Here is a 23,328-nt window from a genome sequence, read left to right as displayed (position 1 = left end):
TGCAGGTAGCAGGTTGAGGGCCAGGAAGAGAGAACCAAACTTACAACTGCACTAAGTGATACTTCTCTTCAAGAAGGAAGCAATAAAAATGCATCATCCAACCAGGAAAATTAGCACATTTTCAGTGACTGAGCTAACCGACTTGGTTACGTGTTCACTTTCTCATCAGGACCCCCTCTTCCTGGTTGGGAGGGTCTAGCCTGTATTTAAGGATACTGAGCCGAATCTCATGGAGGAGCTGAACCGGCAATGACTGATTCCACGCGAACAAGCCAACGCCTGGACGTGGAGCCCACTCAACATTTGGAAACACTCAAGGGTCCGAGCTGGCATCTTCCTCCATGGCTTGCAGGGACAGAGAGCAGCCTTCTGGACCCACAGAACACAAGGAACCTGCAGGCCACAGCCCTCAGCCCCCCTCACAGGGATGAGCAGTGCCCTAGCCACACCTGCACCTTACAAGCTCCACTAAGACCCTCCTTGTCTTCAGACTCCTGTGCCTCCTGCCCACTACCTCCCAGGCCCCCGCAGGCAGACCAGGCTTCAGCACAAGGGATGTCCCCGGTGGCCCAAGGACCCTGGCCTCTGCACAGGCACACTGGCCTTCATGCGCAGGGAGAGAGTGGGGAGCGGGAGATGCCTTACCCCGGCACAATAATCTCCACTGATGGTGACCCGCTGGAACTCGGGCATAGCATAGGGCGCTGGCGTGGGCTGGGAAGTGGCACCAGGGAACACAGGAGTCGTGGGAGACATGACCGGACTGGATGTCGGGGGGCCCTTCCAATCTTGCTGCGTCGGCATTTGCAGAGACAGGGACTGGGACCGAATCATCTTGAAACTTTTCTTTCTAAAAGCCAAGGACAAGGAAAAGTGGGAAACATCAGCCAGGAATTGGGGCAAGTTATAGTCTTTGTTATGTACATGGCAGGAGAATTTCCTCTGATTCGTCACTGGTGCTGGCCCTACCATGAAGAAGTTGCTAATTATGCCTTCTTCTCACACACACATCGCCGCCTGAGATACAGAACAGCCCTCCAGACACCCCTCCCTGGGATCACGGAGCATGGCCCTGGCCTGTTTGGACAGCACACAGAACCCTGGAGAAAGCAACTGTCTTGGGATACAGAGGACAGACCACACTGCCAGGGTCTCACACCAAACGACCAGGTCAAGTCACCCAAACTCTAAGTCCCGGCACGTGAACAGCCTCAGGAAGGACAGTGAATAGGGTCACAGGCGACACCCACCCTGTAGTTCACGAAGTTTGAAACTGGAACCAGGAGAGAGCATGACCACCCACCAGTCCCACCTCTTTTTTTCATGAAGGAGTTAGGTGCCCAGAAATAGAAGAGAGCTTGCTCAAGGTCACACGGCAAGGTGGCAGCGAGTCCTCAGCCTCCCGGGGACCTTGCTCCATCCTGTCACCCCTGTTGCTCCTTCCTCAAGCCTGACATGGGCCATCCTAGCCACTCCCACTGCAGGGCAGGCACAGACCTGTATCTCTATTATGGGAAAGAGAGTGGTCAGCATCAAGTTCAGGGCCCTCTGGACCCGTCACCTTAGCACAAAAAGACGATTTCACCAACTCTTGGGGAAGTGGGCACAGGTGGTTTACAAGGCCACAAGCTTATGCTTATTTGCAGTGATTCATGAAACTCACTTTCTTCATTAACTAAAGACATCACCCCAAGTCCTAGGATCCCCAGGAAGGGAATTAAAAGTGAAGGAATGAGGCGAAGCCATGAGCACTCCCTCTCCCTGTCCTTTTCTCTGTCTTTAATGACCCCGGTCCCCTAACACTGCCACCCAGGAGTATCCAATGCCAGGAATGAGCTAAGGGCCCAGCAGGAGAACCAGGGCCCATAGCCACCAGAAAAGGACCCAAAGACCCAGCAGAGCCCGTAGAACCGCTCTCTTCTCCAGACACCATGATTACCCAGAAGGGGTGGGGAAACTGCCTGATCTCCAAAGAGGCCTTATGAGTCACCTGGAAGCAGTTATCTTCCTCCTGACACTTGGCCAGTTCTCCTCACAGGCCCACTGCCAATTTTTCAGGAACCACATTGCCCTCCTCTGTCTACACACCTACCACTTGCCATGGCTCCCTGGTCCTTATATTCCCACCTGTTGTCATCCCTTGTTTGGGGCCAGGCTGTTTGTACCTGGAAAGTAGAGGCAGCCCCTTTTCCGGAGTTGTACTTTGCCCAGCCCATGGCCCTGCACAACAGAGGCACTGAGACATTCCAGAAACTCTGCCTGAACTCCAGGAGCCTCCAGCTCAGGCTCTCTCCAGCCTGCCATCCACGCATTCCACAGAGCTGAGCTAAGCATCCTGCCCCAAGGAAGATGTCCACTCTTGCCAGTCAATCATTCCTCAGTGGTTTCCTCAAGATTCACCTTGAGCAATAAAATTCTCATTTTGGCAACTTCTGGACGTTCGCACTACAGGAAGAGCTATTACTCTGGGCCCCCTCTAACATTCTGACCTGTTCAGCTGGATCCCATGAGACTCTGGCGTTTGTGTCACTCACATGCCTGCCAGCTCATGGTTTTTATCTCTTTGCCAACATTCCCCCACCTCCCACCCCCATGCCTCAGCCAACACCGCCCGAGGGCTGGTCTCAGCAAGCAGAAGCAAGAAGACGTCTGAGGTGAGTAACAGGTAAGAAAAGTAATAAAGCCTGCTGCGTTCAGGAAGTTGGAAGGCTGCCTAAGCCAGGAGCCCACCAGGCTTGTCCTAGGAATATCCGTATTTTTCTGCCACAGTGGGGAAGCCATTACCCCCTAGCTGCCCAAAGAACTCTTCTTGAAGACATCATTATGGCTCTGCTTGGCCTCCAAGTGGTACCAGATTATCACATGTGAACATCCCTGGGCTGAGAGCTCCGACTGTATAGGTGCAAGGGACAGGTTTGTCAATGGATGGGGCAAGGGCTTAGAGTAACCAGAGCCAAGCACAAAGCTTCTATCTCAGCAAACTGGAAAAGCTAAATGGAGACCAAGGAGAGGACCTGTATTTATTTCCTATTGTTGCATGACAAATCGCCACAAGCCTTAATTGGCTCACAGTTCTGTAGGTGAGAAGTCTGGGTGGGTTTGGCTGGGCTCCGTGCTTGGGGTATCAAAAGGCCAAAGTCAAGATTCTGGCTTCACTGAGCTCTTATCTGGAGACTCGAGGAAAGAAACCACTTCCCTGCTCACGCACGAGGTTGGCAGAAACCAGCTCTGTGCGGCTGTAAGGCTGCTGTGCTATATTCTGTTGCCTTATATTCTACAGTCTAATCGTGTTCAGAGGGTCTGAAGATTAGAGAAGACCATCTATGGCAGGGGCATTTCAGAAATTCTGTCTACCATAGGCCCATATGTAACATCCATTCCAGCGAACCAAGGCTCAGCCAACAAAGGTGGAGAGCAGCAACTGTGTATGACTGAATGTGTGTGCGTGTGTGTGTGTGTGTGTGTGTCCCCACACCTGTCTTTCTCTCCCTCTCAAGACCATCTGAAGCCCCACACGCATAACAATAATAAAAGAAGGAGGCATAAGCTTTATATGAAGTAGAGAACCATGGTCTTGGCTGAAAAGGATTTTAAAACTACACATCCCAGTCCTCTCACTGAGGCAGCCTCTGCTTAAACACCTCCACTGACAAACAGCTCATTACATTTCTGAACAAGACATCAGCCATCAATAATTTATTCAAAATATATTCACCAAGCACTTACTCTGGGTCAGGCCAGTGCTAAGCACGCAAACAAGGTGAACAAAACATGATCTGTTGTCACTGTTAGAAAGCACTTCCTTACGATGGGCCAAGATCTGTCTGTCCACAGTCCCACCTGTTGTACCTCGTGCTAGCCCTTGGGGCACCAGAATGAGCCAGCTCTCTCTGTCACAGCTGGCAGGCCCCCTCCTTCCCCCACCCACATATCCACCTGGCAGAGACTCAGTCCTACCAAAGAGCTGGCAGGGTGTGGGACTGGGAAGACACTAGCTCCAGGCCAGGCCTGAGGGCCCAAAGGGCCAGGAGCAGCTTTGTCCTCTTGGAAATGGATGATCCTCCTGGGCCACAGAGACCTTCTTGCCCAAACAGGCCCTCAACACAAGGACGTGAACTGGCCACGTGGGCTGTTATTACAGCACCTCTCAGCACCTAGCTGGTACCTTTCCTATCCCAGCTCTATGGCCCTTTGCTGCCCCTGCCATTCACTGTGTTCCCATCCCTATCCCTGCGCCACTCTCCAGCCCTCCTTAGCTCCGGGGCACCCCAAAACCTTTCTATAACAACATTTGGTTCATATGCTAAACCCAAGTTAAGACCTCAAGGCCCTCCTCAATCTTCTAGAGAACAGCCAGCATCTTTCCAGGGACCCTCTGAAGCACACTGCCCTGTGTGGTCCGTCCAGAGGGCTTCCGGGGAGAGCCAGTCAGCAGAACAAACCTTTCCCCGAAGGCTCTCAATTGTGTACAGTGAGTCAGGGGGCCACATGCAGACCTCACTTGACTCAATCAAGTACCAAGGGCCAGGCCCCAGGGGTAGACAGAGAGAAACTCTACCCTGGACTCCAGGGGCTGGCTGAGGATGGCATAGATGGCCAGACCACTCAACGGGCTGTCATCACACAACACGGTTGGTGTGTGAGATGCTCTGGAGATTTGGGGATCCCAGAGGAAACACCTGGTCAGACAGGTGGGAGCAGTAAAGCAGCAGGGACAGAGAAGTCTCCCTACCTCATTCTCAAAGGAGAGGAGAATACTCAGAATGGGCAGGCTTGTTTGAACCACCCCCCACCACCACACACACACACACACACACACTCATTTCACTCTGGCAGCCTCTACCCCTCCAGATGAGAATTACCCTTTTAAAGGTTTGGCCCCAAACCTTTAGTCCCAAACAACATGGAGATTTATTAACAGTGTGAATCTGAATGCCATTAGGTGGCCAGGCATCTCCCACTGTCCCCCATTGCTTCCACCATCACTGCACTGATTACTGGGGAAGTGGGGACCCATGGTCTAAAAAGGGGAGCAATGACTGGGACCTGAGGTCACAGTCTATCCAGAAGCTGATACAGTTGACTAGACTGGTGCATGCCCAGGAGGGGAAAGCGCTGTGAGAAGGGATGCCAGGCCCGTGGGCCCCGTGGACAGGTCTTTCTCTTTGCACACACCAAATGGCCAGTGGCCTGCCCAGGTGGCATAGCTTTGGTTTGCACACTTGAAGCCTGTCAGGCATAAAGACGGTCTCTCCCTTTACTTCCCTCTGATAACCTGCCCTCATCTGTCACTGTCTCCCTTGGCTCCCTCCTGACCAAATGTAGGTCTCCATTGCCTGCCTGCTCCCTTCTTCCCTCTCCCCAGTCCTTCCCAGCTGCCTTTCCTCCCAAAAGACCTCAGAGGTCAAAATGAAGTACAATCTTTACTATCTTTTAAAATAGGCCTAATACTCTCTATTCCTAACGTCAAAAACAAATGTATCAAGCTGTTTTAAATGAAGCTCCTTGGGGCACCTGGGTGGTTCTGTCATTTGAGCACTGGACTCTTGATTTCAGCTCAAGTCTTGATCTCAGGATCCTGAGATGGAGCCCCCATGTTGGGATCCATGCTGGGCATGAAGCCTGCTTAAGATTCTCTCTCTCTCAAATAAATAAATTTTTAGAAAGGTGAGTGCTGTGAAGTGTGTAAACCTGGTGATTCACATACCTGTACCCCGGGGGATAAAAATATATGTTTATAAAAAATAAAAAATTTAATTAAAAAAAAACTTTTTAAAAAAATAAATGAAGCTCCTTTGTTAACAGCCCTGAATTTAAAAAGTTACCTACCCCTGATTTTAGAAATTTCATTAAACTGAATGATTTAATAACACCATAACTGTACTACGCTCAATTCCTAACAAATACTGGTTTATCTATTTGACTTGGGAAAGTAGCTGTTCTAGAAAGCTATATTTTTCAGACAAAATCTAGTCCCCTTAAACTCAATTAAAAAAAAAAAAAAGCCAGTTATGGTGTGGGGTTTTTTTAAATGAAATTCATAATTCCTATATTTTAATCAGTGCATGCTAAACACAATTTAAAATTCTCTTGATGACTCATAGTCATCGTTGTATTACCCAGTCATGAGCTTAGAGGCATTTTGTCCCAAGACTGCTGTGCTTCGAATTCTTGTGTGGCTTTTCATGACTTCCTCCTTCACTGTTGACTGTCAGGTAATAACAATGACAAAACCAAACCAAGAACGCTGATGATGTTCCAAGCACTGTCCTAAGTAGTCAAGCGTATTAGCTCACTTAATTCTTGCCAAGTAGGTGCTTTATTATCCTCATTGTGCAGATCAGGAAACTGGGGCCTGGCAGTTAAGAGCCTCGCCCCGAGGCCACTCCGTAGACAGAGAAGGGCTGTCATCTGAACTCCCAGGCCTGACTGCCACGCCTGAGCCCACAATCCCCACATGCCCCTTCTGCGTCCCTGCCCATGGAGATCCCTCTCCCCACTTCTCATCTCCCCACTTAAATCTGTCACAAGATAAGAAACAAGACAACCAAGGTTATTAGAACTCTCTGTAAAGAACAAATAGGAGATGGGATGGGAGTATTGGGGCGATCACGGCTGAAAACGACAGGGTTTCTTTGGGGGCTGATAAAAATGATCTACAGTGGATTGTGGGGATGGTTGCCTAAGTCTGCAAATATAATAAAACGTGTGAATTGTACACGTTAAATGGGTAGATTGTATGGTATGGGAATTATATCTCAATAAAGCTGCGTAAAAGGAAGAAACAGGAGAGCTAAGGAGCACTCATGTACATTTTGGCTGCATATTCTTTGTGTGGCCATCAGTGTTGCCCTAAGTTGTAACTTTGTGCTTTCGCAGAGTAGGTGAGCTCTGACTAGGGAGATGACAGGATTCCGTGTGGACCAAGGGACAGCTTCCGGGTACCTCTCGCTTCTCCAGTCTGCTTTTCTCTGCCCCCCAACTTTGATTTCATAGATTGTCCGCCCCACCATCTCACCTTGACCTGCCCCCAAGACCCAACAGGGACCTGGGACTCCCAACAGTCCCAGTGTCATCTTCCTAAGGAGGCAGGGCCCTGTGGCAAGCTGTCCTCGTTGCTCTCCTCATCCGGTCTAGCCGGCAAAAGGAGAGCTTCTCTGAGCAGCCCAGAGCACTGGCTCCTGGAGTCGGCCCCCTCCTAGAAGGGAGATGCCTGAACCCAGCTCGGCTCTTAGAGCCTCCAGGCCTCCAGGCCACAGCACCTCATCTTTCCTACTCACCGTCCAGTTTTTCTTCTTTTACAAGAAGCTGGTTTACGTCTTGGTTTTAGTTTGTGCCCTTACATGAGACCTACAATTAGTCCTTTTCTTTTCTTCTCTTTTCTTTTCTTTTTTAAATAAGAGAGAAAAAGGCAATGGTTGTAAAGAAAGGCCTTCTCAAGTGCCAGAAATATTCAGGCTTGTCGGAGGAGCCAGGATGGGGAAGGGCTTCTTCCAAACTGGATGCCCTTTCTCATGCCGCAGTTCGAAACACAGAGCCACAGACTCCGGGTATCTGGAGATGTGCTGCTGGCTCCGGGCCTGTGGGCTCCTTGCAGGATGGCTCCATATGACCATTTATATCCCAGAATGTCAGGGAGGCAACAGAAAGAAAGAGGAAGCTGGGGAGAGAGTTCCTCCAGGGACGGCTCGCCTATGAGTATTTGCATAACGGTGCCTGTACTGAGCAGCCAAGCTGAAAGACGAATTAGGGCCATACAACTCTGAACACCACTGGGCTCTCCCACCACTAAGTGCAGGGACCAGTCCTTCCTTTGGGAGAAAAGCCAGTGGGCAGTGAAGAGCTTTGGCCCAGCTTCCCCTCCTTTCATTCAAAAGCCAGCAATTACACCCTGGCGAGGGGTACCCGGTCTCATTCCAGCACCTATAGGTGGAAACAAAAACCTCACCCCTGGCCAGGGATGGAAGAACCTCGTGATCGAAGTTGGGGTTCTAGATTCCAAAGACATGTGTTCTAGTCCCTGCTCTGTCACTTCCTTGCTACACATCCTCGTGCAGGTTAATTTCACCTCTCTGAGCCCTAGTTTCCTAATCTATAAAATGGAAGTCAGTAAGAACATCCAGCTAATCAGCTTGATGTGGGGGTTAAAGAAGGCAAAGCCCACTGAGCAGCCCAGGACCGAGCATCTACTGCCATCGTCTCCTCGGCAGGGAGTCGGGCAAGCCATGAACAGCGACATGGGGCTTGCTGTGTGTGACCCAGGCACTGTCCTAAGCCCCTTCCATGTCAATCCCCTCATTCCTCACAATACCCCACAGAAGTAGCTACTGTTAACATTCCCACTTTATAGGAGAGGAAGGGACTAGAGCACAGAGAGTTTTCCTAATTTTCCAAGGTCACAGAAAATTCTAGTGAGTGGCAGAACACAGCGGTTCAGAGAGCTGTAGCTGCTCTCATGTAGTATCTGCAGCAGCAGTGAAGGAATAGGACATCTTTTCTCTGCCACCCTCCACTGCTCACTACCATGGCTAAGTCCCGGGGTGGATCCTGGGGATACAGTGGGAGCCAGAGGCCAATCTCAAGGAGCTTCCAGAGAGATGCAAACTGAGACCACCGATCCTGGTAAGGAGGGACAGAACATGATTTCTGGAGAGGAGCCTACAGAAGAATTTTTGGAAACCTCGGAGCACCATGGGGACCGGAGTAAGAAGGTTTCCATTTTGCTGTTAGGCTGGGCCTCGATAAGAAGAGAACCACCTCATTTTGCAGATGTCACCCTGTAATGGAAAGCGGCCCCAGAAACCCACTATTCCTAATAACAAAAAAATGCCAGGACTTCTTCTCTTCTTATTATTAAGGGTCTAAAATGCACGATTCATAAAACACAGAGGGCCCGGCACACCATTCAGTTCCTAGAGCCAGCCCTCTGTCAAGCCAGCGCAGGGGGGAGGGGATCTCCACAGTCCTGCTCTTCTTGACCCTCCTGGGATGAGCACACTGCTGGGCCAACAGCCACCCCCCCTCACCCAGCACCGGCTGGCACTCACAGCTGCCAGATGGCACCCTCTACCCCTTCACTTTGGGGGCTCAGAGCCCCTCAGAGGAAGGAAAGCACTTCTTTGGCGTGGTGAAGCTCTGTTCTTGCCTTTATACCAGTACTCATTATTCCCAACACATTAAGGTAAGACTGAAATTCTCAACTACCAAGAAAGCAAGGGGCTTGCCTTTAAAAATAAGGAGGTATCTTAGGAAGGACCTGATTGCTATGAGGTCCCAGGTAGGGCTCAATATCCACTATGTTCGTTAGCTCTGGGGTCTGCCGTTGCTGGCTGGGCAAGCACCCAGCTAAAACCCCACCAGACGCTTTCTCAGAGCTCTTGTCTTCCTCAACCGCACTCTGCTGGGTGAGATAAACTGAAAGGAGGAGGACTTCACATCGCCCTTGAACTAAGATCCAAACTTGTTCTCAGGGAGCCCAAGGCCAGCCTGACCTGAGTCCTGACACTCCCTCCAGCCTGAGGCTCCTCCCTCCTTCTCTCTGTCTGTCTGTCTCTCTCCCTCTCTCTCTCTATCCTTAAACTCCTTATTCATCCACTTCATAGCACCCACACTAGGCCTGTTTGTCCTCAGATCCACTCCTCATCTTCCCCTGTGTTTCCAGCATTGTGTCAGCTGGCTTCTGGCTTGATCTGACTGATGGTAACCACTGGGAGAAACTGGAAAATGCCAAAAGGATTAAAGCCAGGTATCTCCTGCTTCCATCTTGGAAGCATCTCATGTCTTCGAGGCATCTGCGCAGCTGTGGCCTCTCCTTCTTAGCTCATTTTCCATGAAAAGGCCTCCACAGTTCCAACTTCTCCACCCCGGGCCCTGGGCACCAGCAACACCACCTCTTCCCATCATCCCTCCAGCCCAGACTGGAGCTGCTTCCTACCGTCTCTGGTCTCTGGCCCGCCTCTCTGTCCTCTGCTTGTCTTCTCGGTTCTCTACCACCTCCGTACCCATCCCCTGCATTAAAATCCTATTTCCAGTACTTCCATGGCTTCTGTTTTTTCTGGTTAGACCCTCACTGATACAGCCCTTATCAGAACTTGCTATATTTTATCTAATTTGTCCCCTTACTTAATTATGGTCTAGACCAACTAACTGTAAGCTCTACTGGGCAGGGACTGTATCTGTTTTGTTCTTTAGTGATCCCCAGTGCCCAGCACAGCACTTGGCAAGTAGCGAATGGACTCATTTAAAAACGCCAAGCACTTGTCAAGTGATGAAAAGAAGTAAAACTGGTGTTTCCCAAGAAATCCTCAAATTCCAGTAAGAATGTGGAAATAACATTTGCAAATGATGTGTGTTTAGGCACTTGATTTGTTATTCAAACAGCAGCAGAGAAAATGGCGGTTTTGACCCTTCCAACTTAACCCAGGCACTGAAACTTTCTTCAAGAAATGAGTGGTAAATTGAGTGGTCTTGGTTAAGAAACAAACTCAGCTCCCAGGGAGTGGCCAGCTCATCTCAGGACACACACCCACAGCCTGCAGGGGCCTGCACAACTGTGCACACGGGCACTGGGCCGTGGGGACCGACCTTTTCGCCGTCTCCACAGACTTCTGCTCCGCGAGCTCCTTCTGCAGCTCCCTCTCCTTGGCCTCCTTCTGCCCGATGGGGCAGTCCTCAGGGACGGTGAAAAGGGACAGGGCATCTTTGCTGTCCTCTTCCCGGAGCACTTTAGCAAACACCTTCTCCGCCAGGAGCCGGACCTGCTCATCCACCTCAGAGATGTTCAGCTTGGGAAACTGGCGCGGCATCTCGGCTAGCAGAAAGAGAAACAAGCGTTAACCTTCCTGAATTCCTGGGTGGCCTGAGTCAGTGGGGTGGGGAAGGAGAAGGTACTAAAATAAGGGCCTGGCCCTTGGGGTCAGTTGTCTTGCTCAGGAATTCCCCAGAACAAACTCAACAGCCCAATTTTAACAACTAGCTCCATAGGGCGCCTCGGTGGCACATCCCGTTAAACTTCTGAGCCTTGGTTTTGGCTCAGGTCTTGATCTCAGGGTCATGAGACTGAGCTCCGCATTGGGCTCTACACTTAGCAAGGAGTCTGCTTAAGATTCTCTCTCCCTGTCCCTCTGTTCCTCCACCCACTCTCTGTCTCTATCAAATAAATACATAAATCTAAAAAAAGAAAAAAAAAGCTAGCTTCATAAATCATTGGATGTGAAGAGGGTAGCACCACTCACATTTCATGAGAAAGCAAATTCAGAAGTCCAAGAATGAATTGTCTATGTGCGCTTCTTTTTTCCAGAACTCAAGGAACCCACAGCACCTGGGCAGTCCCACCTTTCCCGGCTTTGTTTCCACGATGGGGAAGGGAGAGGAGAGTTTAGGCTCCCTCCTGCAGACGGTCCAGAGGCCATCTGGGAACAGCAATGACCAAACCTCACTCCCTCCTGCACAGAGGGGAGGACTAAACCCAAAGGTCTAATGACTAGCCTAAGGTCCTACTAGATGACCACAGTGCTCAGGGGAATCCATAGCTTCATTCTTCCTCACATGCAAAAGGCCTTTTTTTTTAAAAGAAGCAGTTTACTGCCATGGGTCTACCATCTCCGAGACTTTGTGGAACTTGGAAGACAACACAGCAAATAAAAGAAAGGTCTAGAGTCAGGAATACTCTTCACCTTTCACAGTCCAGCCGAAAAGTCACTTCCTCAAAGCAGCTTGCCTTATCTGCCTACTACTTCCTTACTATCTGTAGGTGGCCTAAATTACCTGGGTGGTTCCTTTCTTTCGACGTGTACATAGGCCATATTAAGTACACACTGCCAAACCCTTTCTATTTATTCATTTGGTTAATCCTATTATTCACATTTTACAGATGAGAAAGTGAAGGCCCAGAGAGCTAATGTGCCCGGGTCCCACTTTCATTAAGCGGGCGGACCTGTGCTGTTCTCAGCCTTTGTAACGCCCCGCGCCCCCTTTCTTCTCTGAGCCTCTGCTCAGGGATTTGAACCCAGGCACCTGGTTCCCACGTCTGTCTTCTTAACCACTGCATCCTGGAGCTTCTCTTTGTCCACCTGGGCGTCACGGAGGTCTCCTCACTGTCCCCAGCATCACATTTATGGAATGGGTGAATACTGCATCTATCTATTACCACAGGACGGTTTAAAGAGAGGGGTGGCTTAATTAGGGAGAGAGGAAGCTGAGGGTAAGGCAGGACCCAGATGCTGTGTGGCCAGGAGGGGAAGCAATTACGGGGGAGGAGGGGCTCACTGAGCAACCTTAGGACAGTCACTCTCTGGGCCTCACAGTTTTCTCCACTGTGAGATAAAGACTAAGCAGTCTCCAAGGCCCTCTCAGTTCTAAGTGCTGTAATTTCTAGGTACCAGAGGGGTTTCCAAAGCTCAGGGAGGCTTGTGCTCTGATCTTCTCTGTGGCCACTGGGCCTCATTCATTACAAGACAGGAAGAAGAAAGCAGGCTAGCAACACCTGTCAAAGTACATCTGTGGTCCCCTTGATTGTGAAGCCAATTTCCTTCTTCCTTCCACCCACAGGGCCATGCCTTTCCTAGGCCTCTCTCCCCTTCAGCAGGTTCAGTGGGAGGGCACTGCTGAGGAGGAAGGAAGTTGGCACACAACTGTGTCGGTCTGTGGGGGCAGAAAGCAAAATAGCAAAGGCCTGACCTGCACGGAAGAAGGGGACCAGAGCTAACTGTGACGATGTCCACATCCTGATAGCAGACAGAAGGGGAAGCTGGAAACCATCAGAACGGGGCTTGGAGAGGAAGGTGACGGGAGAGAAATAGAGAGGAAGACAAAGAACTAGAGCCAGGAGGAACTGGTAGGTGAGAACAAAGCTGGACCCCTGTCCCCCCTACCCTAAGTCTGCGGGTCAACTACAGAATTCCAAAACCTCACAGGGCATCTCCGAAGTAGACATCAAACAGGCCCCAGGCAAGGGGCAGCGAAGGCCATCAAGCATCTACGCCATTTGATAGAGTAAACCCACTTCCAGAAATGGCTTCTAAGAAAAGAATCTGCAGGAAGGAAAGTGCAAAGACGTTTACCTGCACTATTCGTATGTAGCTTTAAAATGTCCAAATGAGAGCATGCTCACTTGAAAACAAAAAAAAAGTTAAACAACCAAAATTATAACTATGAGGAAAGTACAATCACATAAAAAATGCTGTGAAATGACAGTACATGAAAAAATTAATACATAAAACTGTACCCATGCTTTGGGTACAGTGATATGAAAATGCCTCCCCTTAAGGATAAAGGGCTGCAGGAGAGACACTCAAATGACCAGATGGCAGGATTGCCTGTGTGTGAGGCAATATCTGATTTTTATCACTAATGTTGTTATAATGCCATTTCTTAAAACATTTACTTATTTATTTTAGAGAGGGAGAGAGTGTGTGCATGAGAGGGGGCGGGGAGGGCTGGGGAGAGACAGAACCCCTGCTGAGCAGGGAGCCTGATGAGGGGGCTCCGTCTCAGGACCCTGAGATCTTGACCCGAGCCAAAATCAAGAGTCAGAGGCTTAACCGACTGAGCCACCCAGGTGCCCCTAACACTGTTATGTCATTTTAACGAACACAAAGAAGATAGAGAGAAAATAGCCTAAAGAGAAAGGAAAATAGGAAAAAAATTGTGAACTTCTACATCCCAGGTTTTGGTAATTAAGGTCTTCTCCCACTTAACCCACATCAGAAACAGGCCAGCTAAGGGAATTATACCACTGAGACCCATCTCTGCCCTGGACAGAACCTGCCCACCACCACCTCCCTACCCCCTAACCCTTACCCTACAAACACACCCAGGCATGAACCAGCCACAGCGTACCAGGCCTCCTCAGAAATGGGGTTAGGGTGGGGGGTGGTTCTTTGTGTCTGAGGACTCTTCTGCCAGATCCTGCCATGTCTTTCCACAAAGCATTTTTACCTTGCTGAAGTCAATTAAACATACTTTCCTGGAGGCATCTTTCTATAAAAGATCTTCTTTTTTCTTTAAATAGTTTAAATCAGCCTTTTCCAAAGTGGGTCCCATGAAAAGTCGACACTTGTTGCTGGTGAAACAGGTCTTGTGGTCAATTATCAGGGAGATGCTCCATCCCATAGTTCCTGACCCTGAATTCCCAAGACACATCAAAGGCCCGAGGACACTTCCCCATCTAGATCCCTTTTGTCGCAGAACCCATAACCATCTCCTGCAGAATTACTACCAGTGTCTTAAATAAGCGGGGGAGACTTCATTCCATACCACAGTATGGACCGAGGAACCCAGCTGGGGTGCCGGGCTAAGTCAGTGGGCCTCAGGAGCCAGTTATAACCCTGTCTTCTGGACATCCGGGCAGACAGCTCCCACCTGCTGACCCCTCCCTCCATGGCTCGTCTCTCTTCGCAGACCCAGAGACACCTGGCAGGGCAGACAAGCCCAGGAAAGCCAGCTCTGTTGATGCTAAGCAGAGGCTCAGCTACAGCTGCTTCTTCAAGCCTGGTTGTCAACCGTTTGTCAACCGTTTGTCAACCGTTTGTCAGCTGAAGCCACCGGCTTGGGAGGCTTAACTGTGAAGTCAATCAGCTAGGGTATAGCTTATCTCGTTGTTACAAATGACACCCTCTGATGGGCTTGGAGAAGTGGCCCAAGGTTAGAAAGCTATAGAATGCCACCAGTGTCAAGAAACAGCTTTTTCATGGCTCTACAACCCCTCCAGAAAGGAAGCACAGGACCCCTTAAGTCCCCTCCTGACAAAAGAAGCCGTCTCTTGCTCTTGCCACATTCCCACTGTCAGCACCCACGACACAGACCTGAGCCTGCTGCTGGAGTCTCCATGGCTGGCCCCAAGGATGCCACACAGGCGACACGCTCGGGCCATGGGCCGTGCGCACCCGGGAAGCTGAGCTGAGTCAGTGTGACAGCAGCTAGCCTATCCTGCCTGCTGCGGCTGGGGTGGGAGGTCTCTGCTTTGCATATCTGTGCGCAGCCTTGAGCAAGTGCAGGAAACGTCCGGGCTGGAAATTCTTCCATGAATACGAAATGTAAGTGGAAAATTTCCAAAGGTCCTAAAGGGCCCAAGTGATGCCAACTCTCCGCAGCGGCTGCGTGTGGCATCCTGGCCGGGTTCGTGGCCCTCTCCGGAGCCAGAAGCTAAAGCCGCTGCTGCCCGACCCAGCTGAGCATTTGGCCTTCCTGACAGAGCACAGAAGATAAGCCACAGCTTCCCTTTGCGGACCAGACCCCTGACAGCCCGGCAGGAACCGGCCGTACCGTCCCCTCGGCTGCTTCCATTCGAACCCCGCCGCAGGCCTGGCCTGGCCACCAGGTTCATTTTACCCAAGGGATGGCCTAGGCCACAACCTGCCCCGCCTTCCCTCAGAAGGCCCCCCCAGGCAACCTCCCAGGAGGCACCCCAGGACTGACAGGGAGGTGCTGAGCCTAGCCGCCAACAGAGTTCCTCCTTCCCCTGCTCCTCTAAAAGAGCCGAGGACTCTGACCTGCTCCCTGGTTCCCGGGAAAGGACAGGGACTCTGGGAGAGGAGACTCCTCAGTACAGGAGCAGGCTTAGGATGAAAGGCTGGCATGCCTTGTCCCTCTGCTTCCTTTCTTCCCTGAGAGGACCTGACGTCCCAGCTGACTGGGCAGCCTGACAGGCTCTACCAGAGCATGAGTGCAGCAGCGCACGCACGCACGCACACGCACACACACGCACACATACACACGCACATACACATACACACATACGCACGCACCAGAATGGAAGGCCATCCCTCCTGACCCACCTGACGTCCCCCACCCCATCCTCCTCCTCTTACTGCCACTCTTGACTCCCACGTGGGCCTCCAGCTCTGAGGAGCCTTCTGGGCACTGGCTGCCCTCGACCCCCTGGCCACCGCGGCTGCTACTCTCCCTGGGGACGGCGGTGTGGCCTCAGGCAAGCCACAGAAGCAGTCCTCTGAAAGCAAGGCTTAGAACGGTACCGTGCCTTAGACAAATGGTGTGGGTCTGAGAAGTAACCGTGAGCAAAACAGCTATTTCTGTGATGCTGTTGACATCCTGGGGACAAGAGCCCAGAAAGGATGGGTCAGTTGTTTACCAGGAGGCTAGTGCTAGCCCTGACTTGGACCTGAGTCACCTCCTCGTGTCCAATCGTGAGATTGCGCCTTCCCGAGCCCACATAATGATTCCTGTGTGTGCAGAGTGGGATTACAGGGTTGACACATGATCCTTGGGCTGCCACTAGGCTTTAGCTACCCAGAGATTACAACCCACCTGTCTTCACAGCTGTTTCACAAACAGTGAGATCAGCAAGCTACAAGCAACGTAGAGGGAGGGTAATATTTATTCATTAGATAATTAAACGAACTTAAAGCATATGGGAAAAACATCCAGGTCCTTAGTACGGTTCTGCCAGAAGGGAAGAAGGGCAAGTGAGTCCTTCTGCTGAAGTGTTTTGGGGAGGGGAAGGTACAACAGGGGTCTGCAGTGGGAGCATTCTAGCCCATGCATCTGAGAATCTACCTGGATTCAGTTCAGGGAATTCTATTCTGCACCTGTAACCAGACCATGGACAGCCTCAGTCTAAACAAGCACTTTCCAAAGTGTGGTGTGTAGAACATATAAGGTCAGAAGGCTTAGAAAATACTGCATACCATGATCCCTTATGGGGATTCATGCACAATTTCTACTAGCAGATTCTAAACATCAGAAGTCCTTTAGTAAAGCAAGCTGTCTGACTCTGTTGAGCCCAACATACTTACTTGAGCCTCTCACTACTGCCACCATAGGAAAAAAGACCTATTAATATCTGTGGCACAGACTTTGGAAAATGCCTTCCACCTGAGCCTTCATTTTCCAGCATAGAGAAAGCTGCCTTCCTGACACTCAGGTATGGATGTGAGATCCACACCATCAGGTCCGGACAGAGATGGGCAGCAGCTCAGTCAAGATAATAGAGGTTGGGGGGCGCCTGGGTGGCTCAGTGGGTTAAAGCCTCTGCCTTGGGCTCGGGTCATGATCCCAGAGTCCTGGGATCAAGCCCTGCATCGGGCTCTCTGCTCAGCAGGGAGCCTGCTTCCTTCTCTCTCTCTGCCTGCTTCTCTGCCTACTTGTGATCTCTGTCTGTCAAATAAATAGATAAAATCTTTAAAAAAAGAAAAAGATAATAGAGATTGGGACAATGGCCAAGGGTCCTGCTAGAGCCAAAGAGATAGAAGAGCTTCCAGAACTGTGGCAGTGTAGGAGCCAGAGGGCAAACTTCACTCATGACCTCACAAGTCCATCTTGAGCCCAACATGTCACTGCTCCTCGTGGCCTAGAAGTCTCCTTGGACTAAGGAGCACAGGTCCCAAGCTCAAAGGCTTATTTTCTTTTGAACAAAATTTAAGGCAAGATGTGATAACCAGGCCCAGGGCCTGTATCTCCTGCCCAGGAAACCAGACTGCATTCCCTTTTACCACTTACATACCCCTTACAAACACCAGGACAGGAAAGGCTGGAATCGAATTGTGTCTCACTGAGGAAGATAGTACTCTCCCTTCCTCTGAAAGGATGCTTTGGGCTTGCCTCTAAGGGTTCATTTTTCCTTCTCATCTTTCTGAGGTGTGCATGACTCTCATGGGAGTGGGACAAAGGGGCTTAACGGCTAAATACCAGCTTCATGGCAGACCTTGACCACCTCATTCACTATTATATCTCTCTGTTGCCTAGAAAGCAGTAGGTATCAATATAATCATTCAATGAATGAATGAGTGAACGAGTTAAGTGATTAATCTACCTATGGCAATCTCAAGAGTCAGTACAGTATATGGTTAAGTATATAGGCTCAAGCCAGACTACCCAGGTTTGAGTCCTGTTTTACGGCTTAGTTGCATGACCTTGAGCAAGTTACTCAGTTTCTCTGGCTCGGTTTTATTCCCTATAAAATGGGGATAATAACAGTACCAACCTTGTCGGTTGCCATGGCAATTAAGTTAGTTAGCATGTGCAAATATGCTAGAATAGGCTTAGAACAGTACCTGGCACGTAGTATATGTTTTATAAGTATCATTTATCAACGTCATCGTCATCATGGTTTTAGGTACAAGTAACCAAAAGTGAGGTTTCATCTAGGCACTGAATCCTTTTATTCATTATTACTTACAGAGCACTATTATGTGCCAGGCACTCTCTCAAGCTCCTATTTGGGAGCAAAGAGAAGGAAACCATGTTTAAATGTGAAACCAGATCAGGAGAAACAGTCTTCTCCTCCATGATTGATACTTCTTGCTGACTTTGCATGGCCATGAGCCCATCTTTCTACGCCCCAGGTCCCTTATGTATCAAAACCCAAAGACAAGGTCTCCTCTCCTCCATATGCAGCCAGCACACAGAAGATCTAAGGGATTAATATATTTGGGAGAAGAACCAGAAAGGCCAATGAGCTTTAGGGAAGAAAAGATATCTTCCTGCTTCACCCCACGGTTATATTTTATCTATATTTTATCTGCCCGTGATATTTTCACGATCTGGGTTTGACTTTGAGGCCATTTGAAGAGCTATGTATTTACCTAGTGTCAGGACAAGAAAAAGAGGCCTCACCTCTCAAAGAACTTTTTGACCTAGCTGAAAGCTACTCATCCATCATCTCAGATCTCAGAAGGACTAAGGGTGTGCTGAGGTTGAGGCCAAGAGATCCAAGAGGCTCCCAGGAACCCATTCATGCAAACTCCATGATTCTTAGACAGGGCAGCCCAGTTCCATCATCTTCACAGCAAGCCAGCCCTTCAGAGTTTCACCCAGGGTAGTAGCCAGCCCAGGCTTATGACTCCAAACCTGCTGCCAACACTCGGAGAGGTGAGAGCTAATAGGAGCTCTGTCTTTCTGACTCAGTAGCTCAACTACCACTCAGCCAAGATGCTTCACAGCCAGGGGAGGAATTTCTCCCATGAGGGCTTCAGCCACCATCAGCTTTTCCCTGAAGCTGGCCAAATGTTAGCCACCACCTCATAGGCTCAGGACCATGCTAAAATTCCTTCCTTCCAGCCTTCACCTGGCTCCTTTGCTAATTTGTCACCCCCAAGCTTCCAGACACATGCAAGGACCTAAAAGTCTGGGGTAATGACACTGTACTTAGCAAGCCTCTCCTACTCCAGGGTCTCTCAAAACTTCCCCCAGAGGCCTCTGCCAGGGGAGAGGAGCCATTAGGAACTCTGCTGGCAAAGCAACTACCAGGAAGTTCAAGGGCAGAAAGCAGACTTTCATAGGCCAGTACACCTCCCATGCTGGGAGGCAGCCAAAGAGGTAAGGATGAAGGCCTCAAATGAACCCACACCCTGTCATTCTGTCCATCCCCCTGCCTTTTAGGTGGAAAGCCGACCTCAACAGTGGGCATCTGGCTGGACGTCAAACACCTAGAAACTTGTACCGGACCTTAAGGAGCAGCTTGTCCCGGGTCCCTTAATTTCTATAAACCTCTCGAATCCAACGTAGGCCGCCAGGGAACTGAGATGAGGCTGGCTCACCTGAGGTGTCTGGAGCCCAGGCCACCGCAGAGACAGCAGCAGGAGCACAGAGAAGGGCCAAGGCAGGGCTGAGTCTGGGGTTGGCGCCGCCGCCAGGGTGGCCTGGGAAACCCAGAGCCAAGGTTCCGACCTCCGGGGGCTCGGGCTCTCGTCCTGGGCAGCAGGGGCCGCAGGCCGCTGGCCCAAGGTCAGCAATGCAGCATCGCGCGCACTCATGGGCTCCGGGGCCGGGGCCAGGGCCCAACCGTGGGCCTGAAGGAGGCGGCCCGCGGGGCTGGAGGGCAGTTGGCCACGCCGGGCAGGGCGCACCGCAAGCGCCGCGGAGGGGCTGCCCCGCACCGCAGCCTGTACGGGCCCGGCCGGGGCCAGGCCGCGCCCCCAGCCGGCTGAGCGGGCGCCGGGCGTGCAGCCCGCGGCGGGGGCGGGGACGGGGACCCAGTGTTCTGCGGGCTCAGCGCCGCGGCGCCGGAGCGCCCGCACTCCCGTACCCCTGAACCCCCGGCCGGCCCGCCGGGAAGAGGTGAGCCGCCTCCTCGCAGAAGCAGCCCGCCAGGCGCGCGCCGCCCGGGTCGGTGCCCTACCTGGGCGCGGAGCCGAGAGGCGACGAGCGGGCAGAAGAAGGGCGCGGGCCGGGCCGCCGCAGCCACGCAGGTCCGCCTGCCCGCCACCCACCAACCAGGCCTGCCAGCCGCTACCTGAGGCGCCCGGGCGGCGCTGCCAACAGGAAACTTGAGAGCGCCGGGGGCGCGGTGGCCGCCCTGTCCCCCCGCCGGCCGGAAGCGCGCCCGCCGCAGCCCGGGGTCAGCCTCCAGCCCGGCTCCTCGAACTCGCCTCCGCGGCCACACGCCGGGCCCAGAGAGCGCTCGCCGCGGTGGTTGGACCTGCCCGAGCCTCCTCCCTCGCCATGACATTTCCCAAGGTGAGAGTCTGGGGTCACGGCCCCCAAACAGGTGACTTACTCCCTGTAGCTGAACGAACCCGCAAGCATCAGCCGGGTGTCAGCCTAGTTCCTTGGATCACCTTCCTGCCCCTCCCAGCACGCGCGCGCCCGGGCGCGCGCGCGCGTACACACACACACACACACACACACACGAATACACACACGCGCTCACACTCCCATACTCACTCCTTCCCCCTGCTCTCCAGCTTGTACACCTGCCCCTCAGAGTCCCGACTGACCTCCTAGTTGCTAAATACAGGGGGTGCCTCAAACCTCTCTCCAGGGTTTGAGCCTGCTGACCACGCCTTCCTTTCTGGATCGCTTGAAGTACAAAAGTTTCCAGAGTTGGCGCCCGCCGCTTTCTCTCCAAATTTCCTACATACCTTGGTGACTACACCTTCTCGGCCTTGGAGGCCCAGCTTTTCATTGTGGTGTTCCGCCAGATACCTACACAGCCTGTCCCCTCGATCACTCTGCAGGCCTCCCCAGTCTCAAGGTTTCAGCACCCTCCTTCTGCCTAAAGACTTTTGAGCCTCACCTCCGACACAGAACGTCCTAGAGCTGCAGGTGGCAAATCCAGCTTCCTGGGGGCCATCTCCACTGGAGATTTGTAGTCCCAAACTCAAACTCCCAATTTCCACCCAGGAATGTGCCATAACCTGCTCCTGCTCCTGTGTTTCCAGTCTTAGTGAATGATAGCACCACCTTCCTCTCCAGGCCCTATCAGGGAGCCATCCTTGACTCCCTCCTTATCATCTCTCCCATCAAACTTGTCACCAAGGGAGGAGATGGAACCAGTCATTAGTGAGCACCCACTGTGTCTTCCCTGTGCCAACTGCTGTCACAAAGTGGCCTCCCTTAAGCACCCAGTTTTATTCCTTCTCCCCTACAGCCTGGTATTTACAGTTTACTTATTTATAAATGATATGCACATGCAATTGTATTAATATTACGCAGCATACCTAAAACGGATGTCAAAGAATGTGGTTAAGATAATACTTCATGTTTTAAAAAAAAATAAAAGATAATACTTCATGTTTAATGAATGGTACAATAGATCTTTTTCCTTTCACTTTAAAGTTATTTGCAAAAATCTGTTGAGGGAGAGCAACGTGATTAAAAATGGTCTTAATAAATCTTAGTTTAATATCTTGTGAATCTACAAAGTATGTTCTTAAGTTCAGTTAATGTCGGTACTTAGTCCTAATGCTGTTGTTGCCCCCTCCAAAAAAGATAGCTCAAAAGATAAGTAGACGCACTAAAATCACATGACAATGGGGGGCGCCTGGGTGGCTCAGTGGGTTAAAGCCTCTGCCTTCAGCTCAGGTCGTGATCCCAGAGTCCTGGGATCGAGCCCCACATCGGGCTCTCTGCTCAGTGGGGAGCCTGCTTTCTCCTCTCTCTCTCTGCCTGCCTCTCTGCCTACTTGTGATCTCTATCTGTCAAATAAATAAATAAAATCTTAAAAAAAAAAAATCACATGACAATGGAAACACTTCCAAACATCAGTTTTCAAAAGCCTTTCCCTATAACATGATTCCTTTAAAACACAATTATATTCACGGCAAAAATATCACCTTTATCTGAAACGATACACTCTGGGTGTGTATGTGTATGCATGTATCTGTGACAGTCACAAGCCAGCACACGTCAAAGGTCAGCACATTTGGAATCCTTGGTCCTTCTGTTAAGCTCATCTTAAATTCCACAGTGTTTAAGTTCTTCACATTGAGATAATCAGTAAACCTTTGAGTAATATGAAGGATTTCATAGTCTCATTCCATATTTCATTATGAAGTATTATAAAGATGCTACTGTACTTAGATTTTGTTCAGGGTGCCTGGGTGGCTCAGTGGGTTAGGCCGCTGCCTTCGGCTCGGGTCATGATCTCAGGGTCCTGGGATCGAGTCCCGCTTTGGGCTCTCTGCTCAGCAGGGAGTCTGCTTCCTTTCCTCTCTCTCTCTGCCTACTTGTGATCTCTCTCTGTCAAATAAATAAATAAAATCTTTTAAAAAAAAAGATTTTGTTCAAATTAACCATGTGATTGACATCATATAGTATTATGTGCCCTTCCAACTTCAGTTACAATCAAGAATTTATGAATGAGTAATGCAGTGGATGAGTTTCGTGTGTAGACCCTCACTGCTCCCAACTCCCAGTTTTGTGTTCCAGTCAGGGCAGCCACTCCCTCAGTTGTTCCTTTTACACATAAAACCCATAGCATGTTGGGGCGTCTGGGTGGCTCAGTCAGTTTAGCGTCTGACTCTTGATTTTGGCTCAGTCATGATCTCAGGGTCCTGGGATTGAGCCTCGCTTCTAGCTCTGGGCTCAGTGGGGAGCCTGCTTGAAGATTCTCGCCCTCTGGCCCTCCCCCTGCTGGTGCGCTCTCTCTCTCTCTCTCTCTCTCTCTCTCTCTCTCAAATGTAGAAATTATCTTTAAAAGAAAAAAAAACCCACAGCATGTTCTAAGCCATTCAGGTTGTAAACATCTTTCCTTTAGCAGGTTACAAAAGTATTTCTTTATGAATATCATCATTGAAAAGTATGGCAAAAGGGTAAGGGGAAACATGTCAGCAATGTTTACACACATCATGTGTTCTAAACCTTTTCTTCAAATATTCAATAGTGTTTCTTGTGTGTCTTTCAACAGAACACATTTTTTGGTATCACTTTCTTCTCTCTGTACTAATTCCATCCCCCTTAACAATGGCAAATACAACAGAGGTTTTTCCCAATGACACTGACTGAGATTTTGCCTTTTACTATTAAGTAAAAGGGATTTTGCTCAAAAGAGATTTTTAGACATGTTTATTGCATTTAATGATAGCTCACAAAATACACAACTAAGTGCTGCAGGACTTGGAATATTCCTCCTCAAAAAATTGTAGAGAT

General features: G+C 50.5%; 1 protein-coding gene across 9 annotated transcripts in view; it reads right to left on the bottom strand.

Moving 5' to 3' along the window:
* The window catches only part of AMPD3 (adenosine monophosphate deaminase 3), a 45,811-nt gene extending 25,168 nt beyond the window's left edge, over positions 1–20,643 (bottom strand). Inside the window, exons 1-4 of one of the 9 annotated variants that reach the window (XM_044258817.1) lie at positions 14,805–14,882; positions 12,016–12,141; positions 10,585–10,810; positions 646–850 (exon numbers count right to left, since the gene is read on the bottom strand). In XM_044258817.1, coding sequence (XP_044114752.1) covers positions 646–850; positions 10,585–10,810; positions 12,016–12,141; positions 14,805–14,829 — 582 coding nt within the window. In that variant the 5' untranslated portion in view covers positions 14,830–14,882. The other 8 variants (XM_044258818.1, XM_044258823.1, XM_044258820.1 and 5 more) reach the window with 8 other exon arrangements.
* Between the last annotated feature and the right edge of the window lie 2,685 nt (positions 20,644–23,328).

The sequence above is a fragment of the Neovison vison genome, chromosome 7 (assembly GCF_020171115.1).
Source record: "Neovison vison isolate M4711 chromosome 7, ASM_NN_V1, whole genome shotgun sequence".
In the NCBI taxonomy this organism is placed as follows: Eukaryota; Metazoa; Chordata; class Mammalia; order Carnivora; family Mustelidae; genus Neogale; species Neogale vison.
Note: the sequence above shows the minus strand (reverse complement) of the source record. Positions and strands in the feature narration are given on the sequence as shown.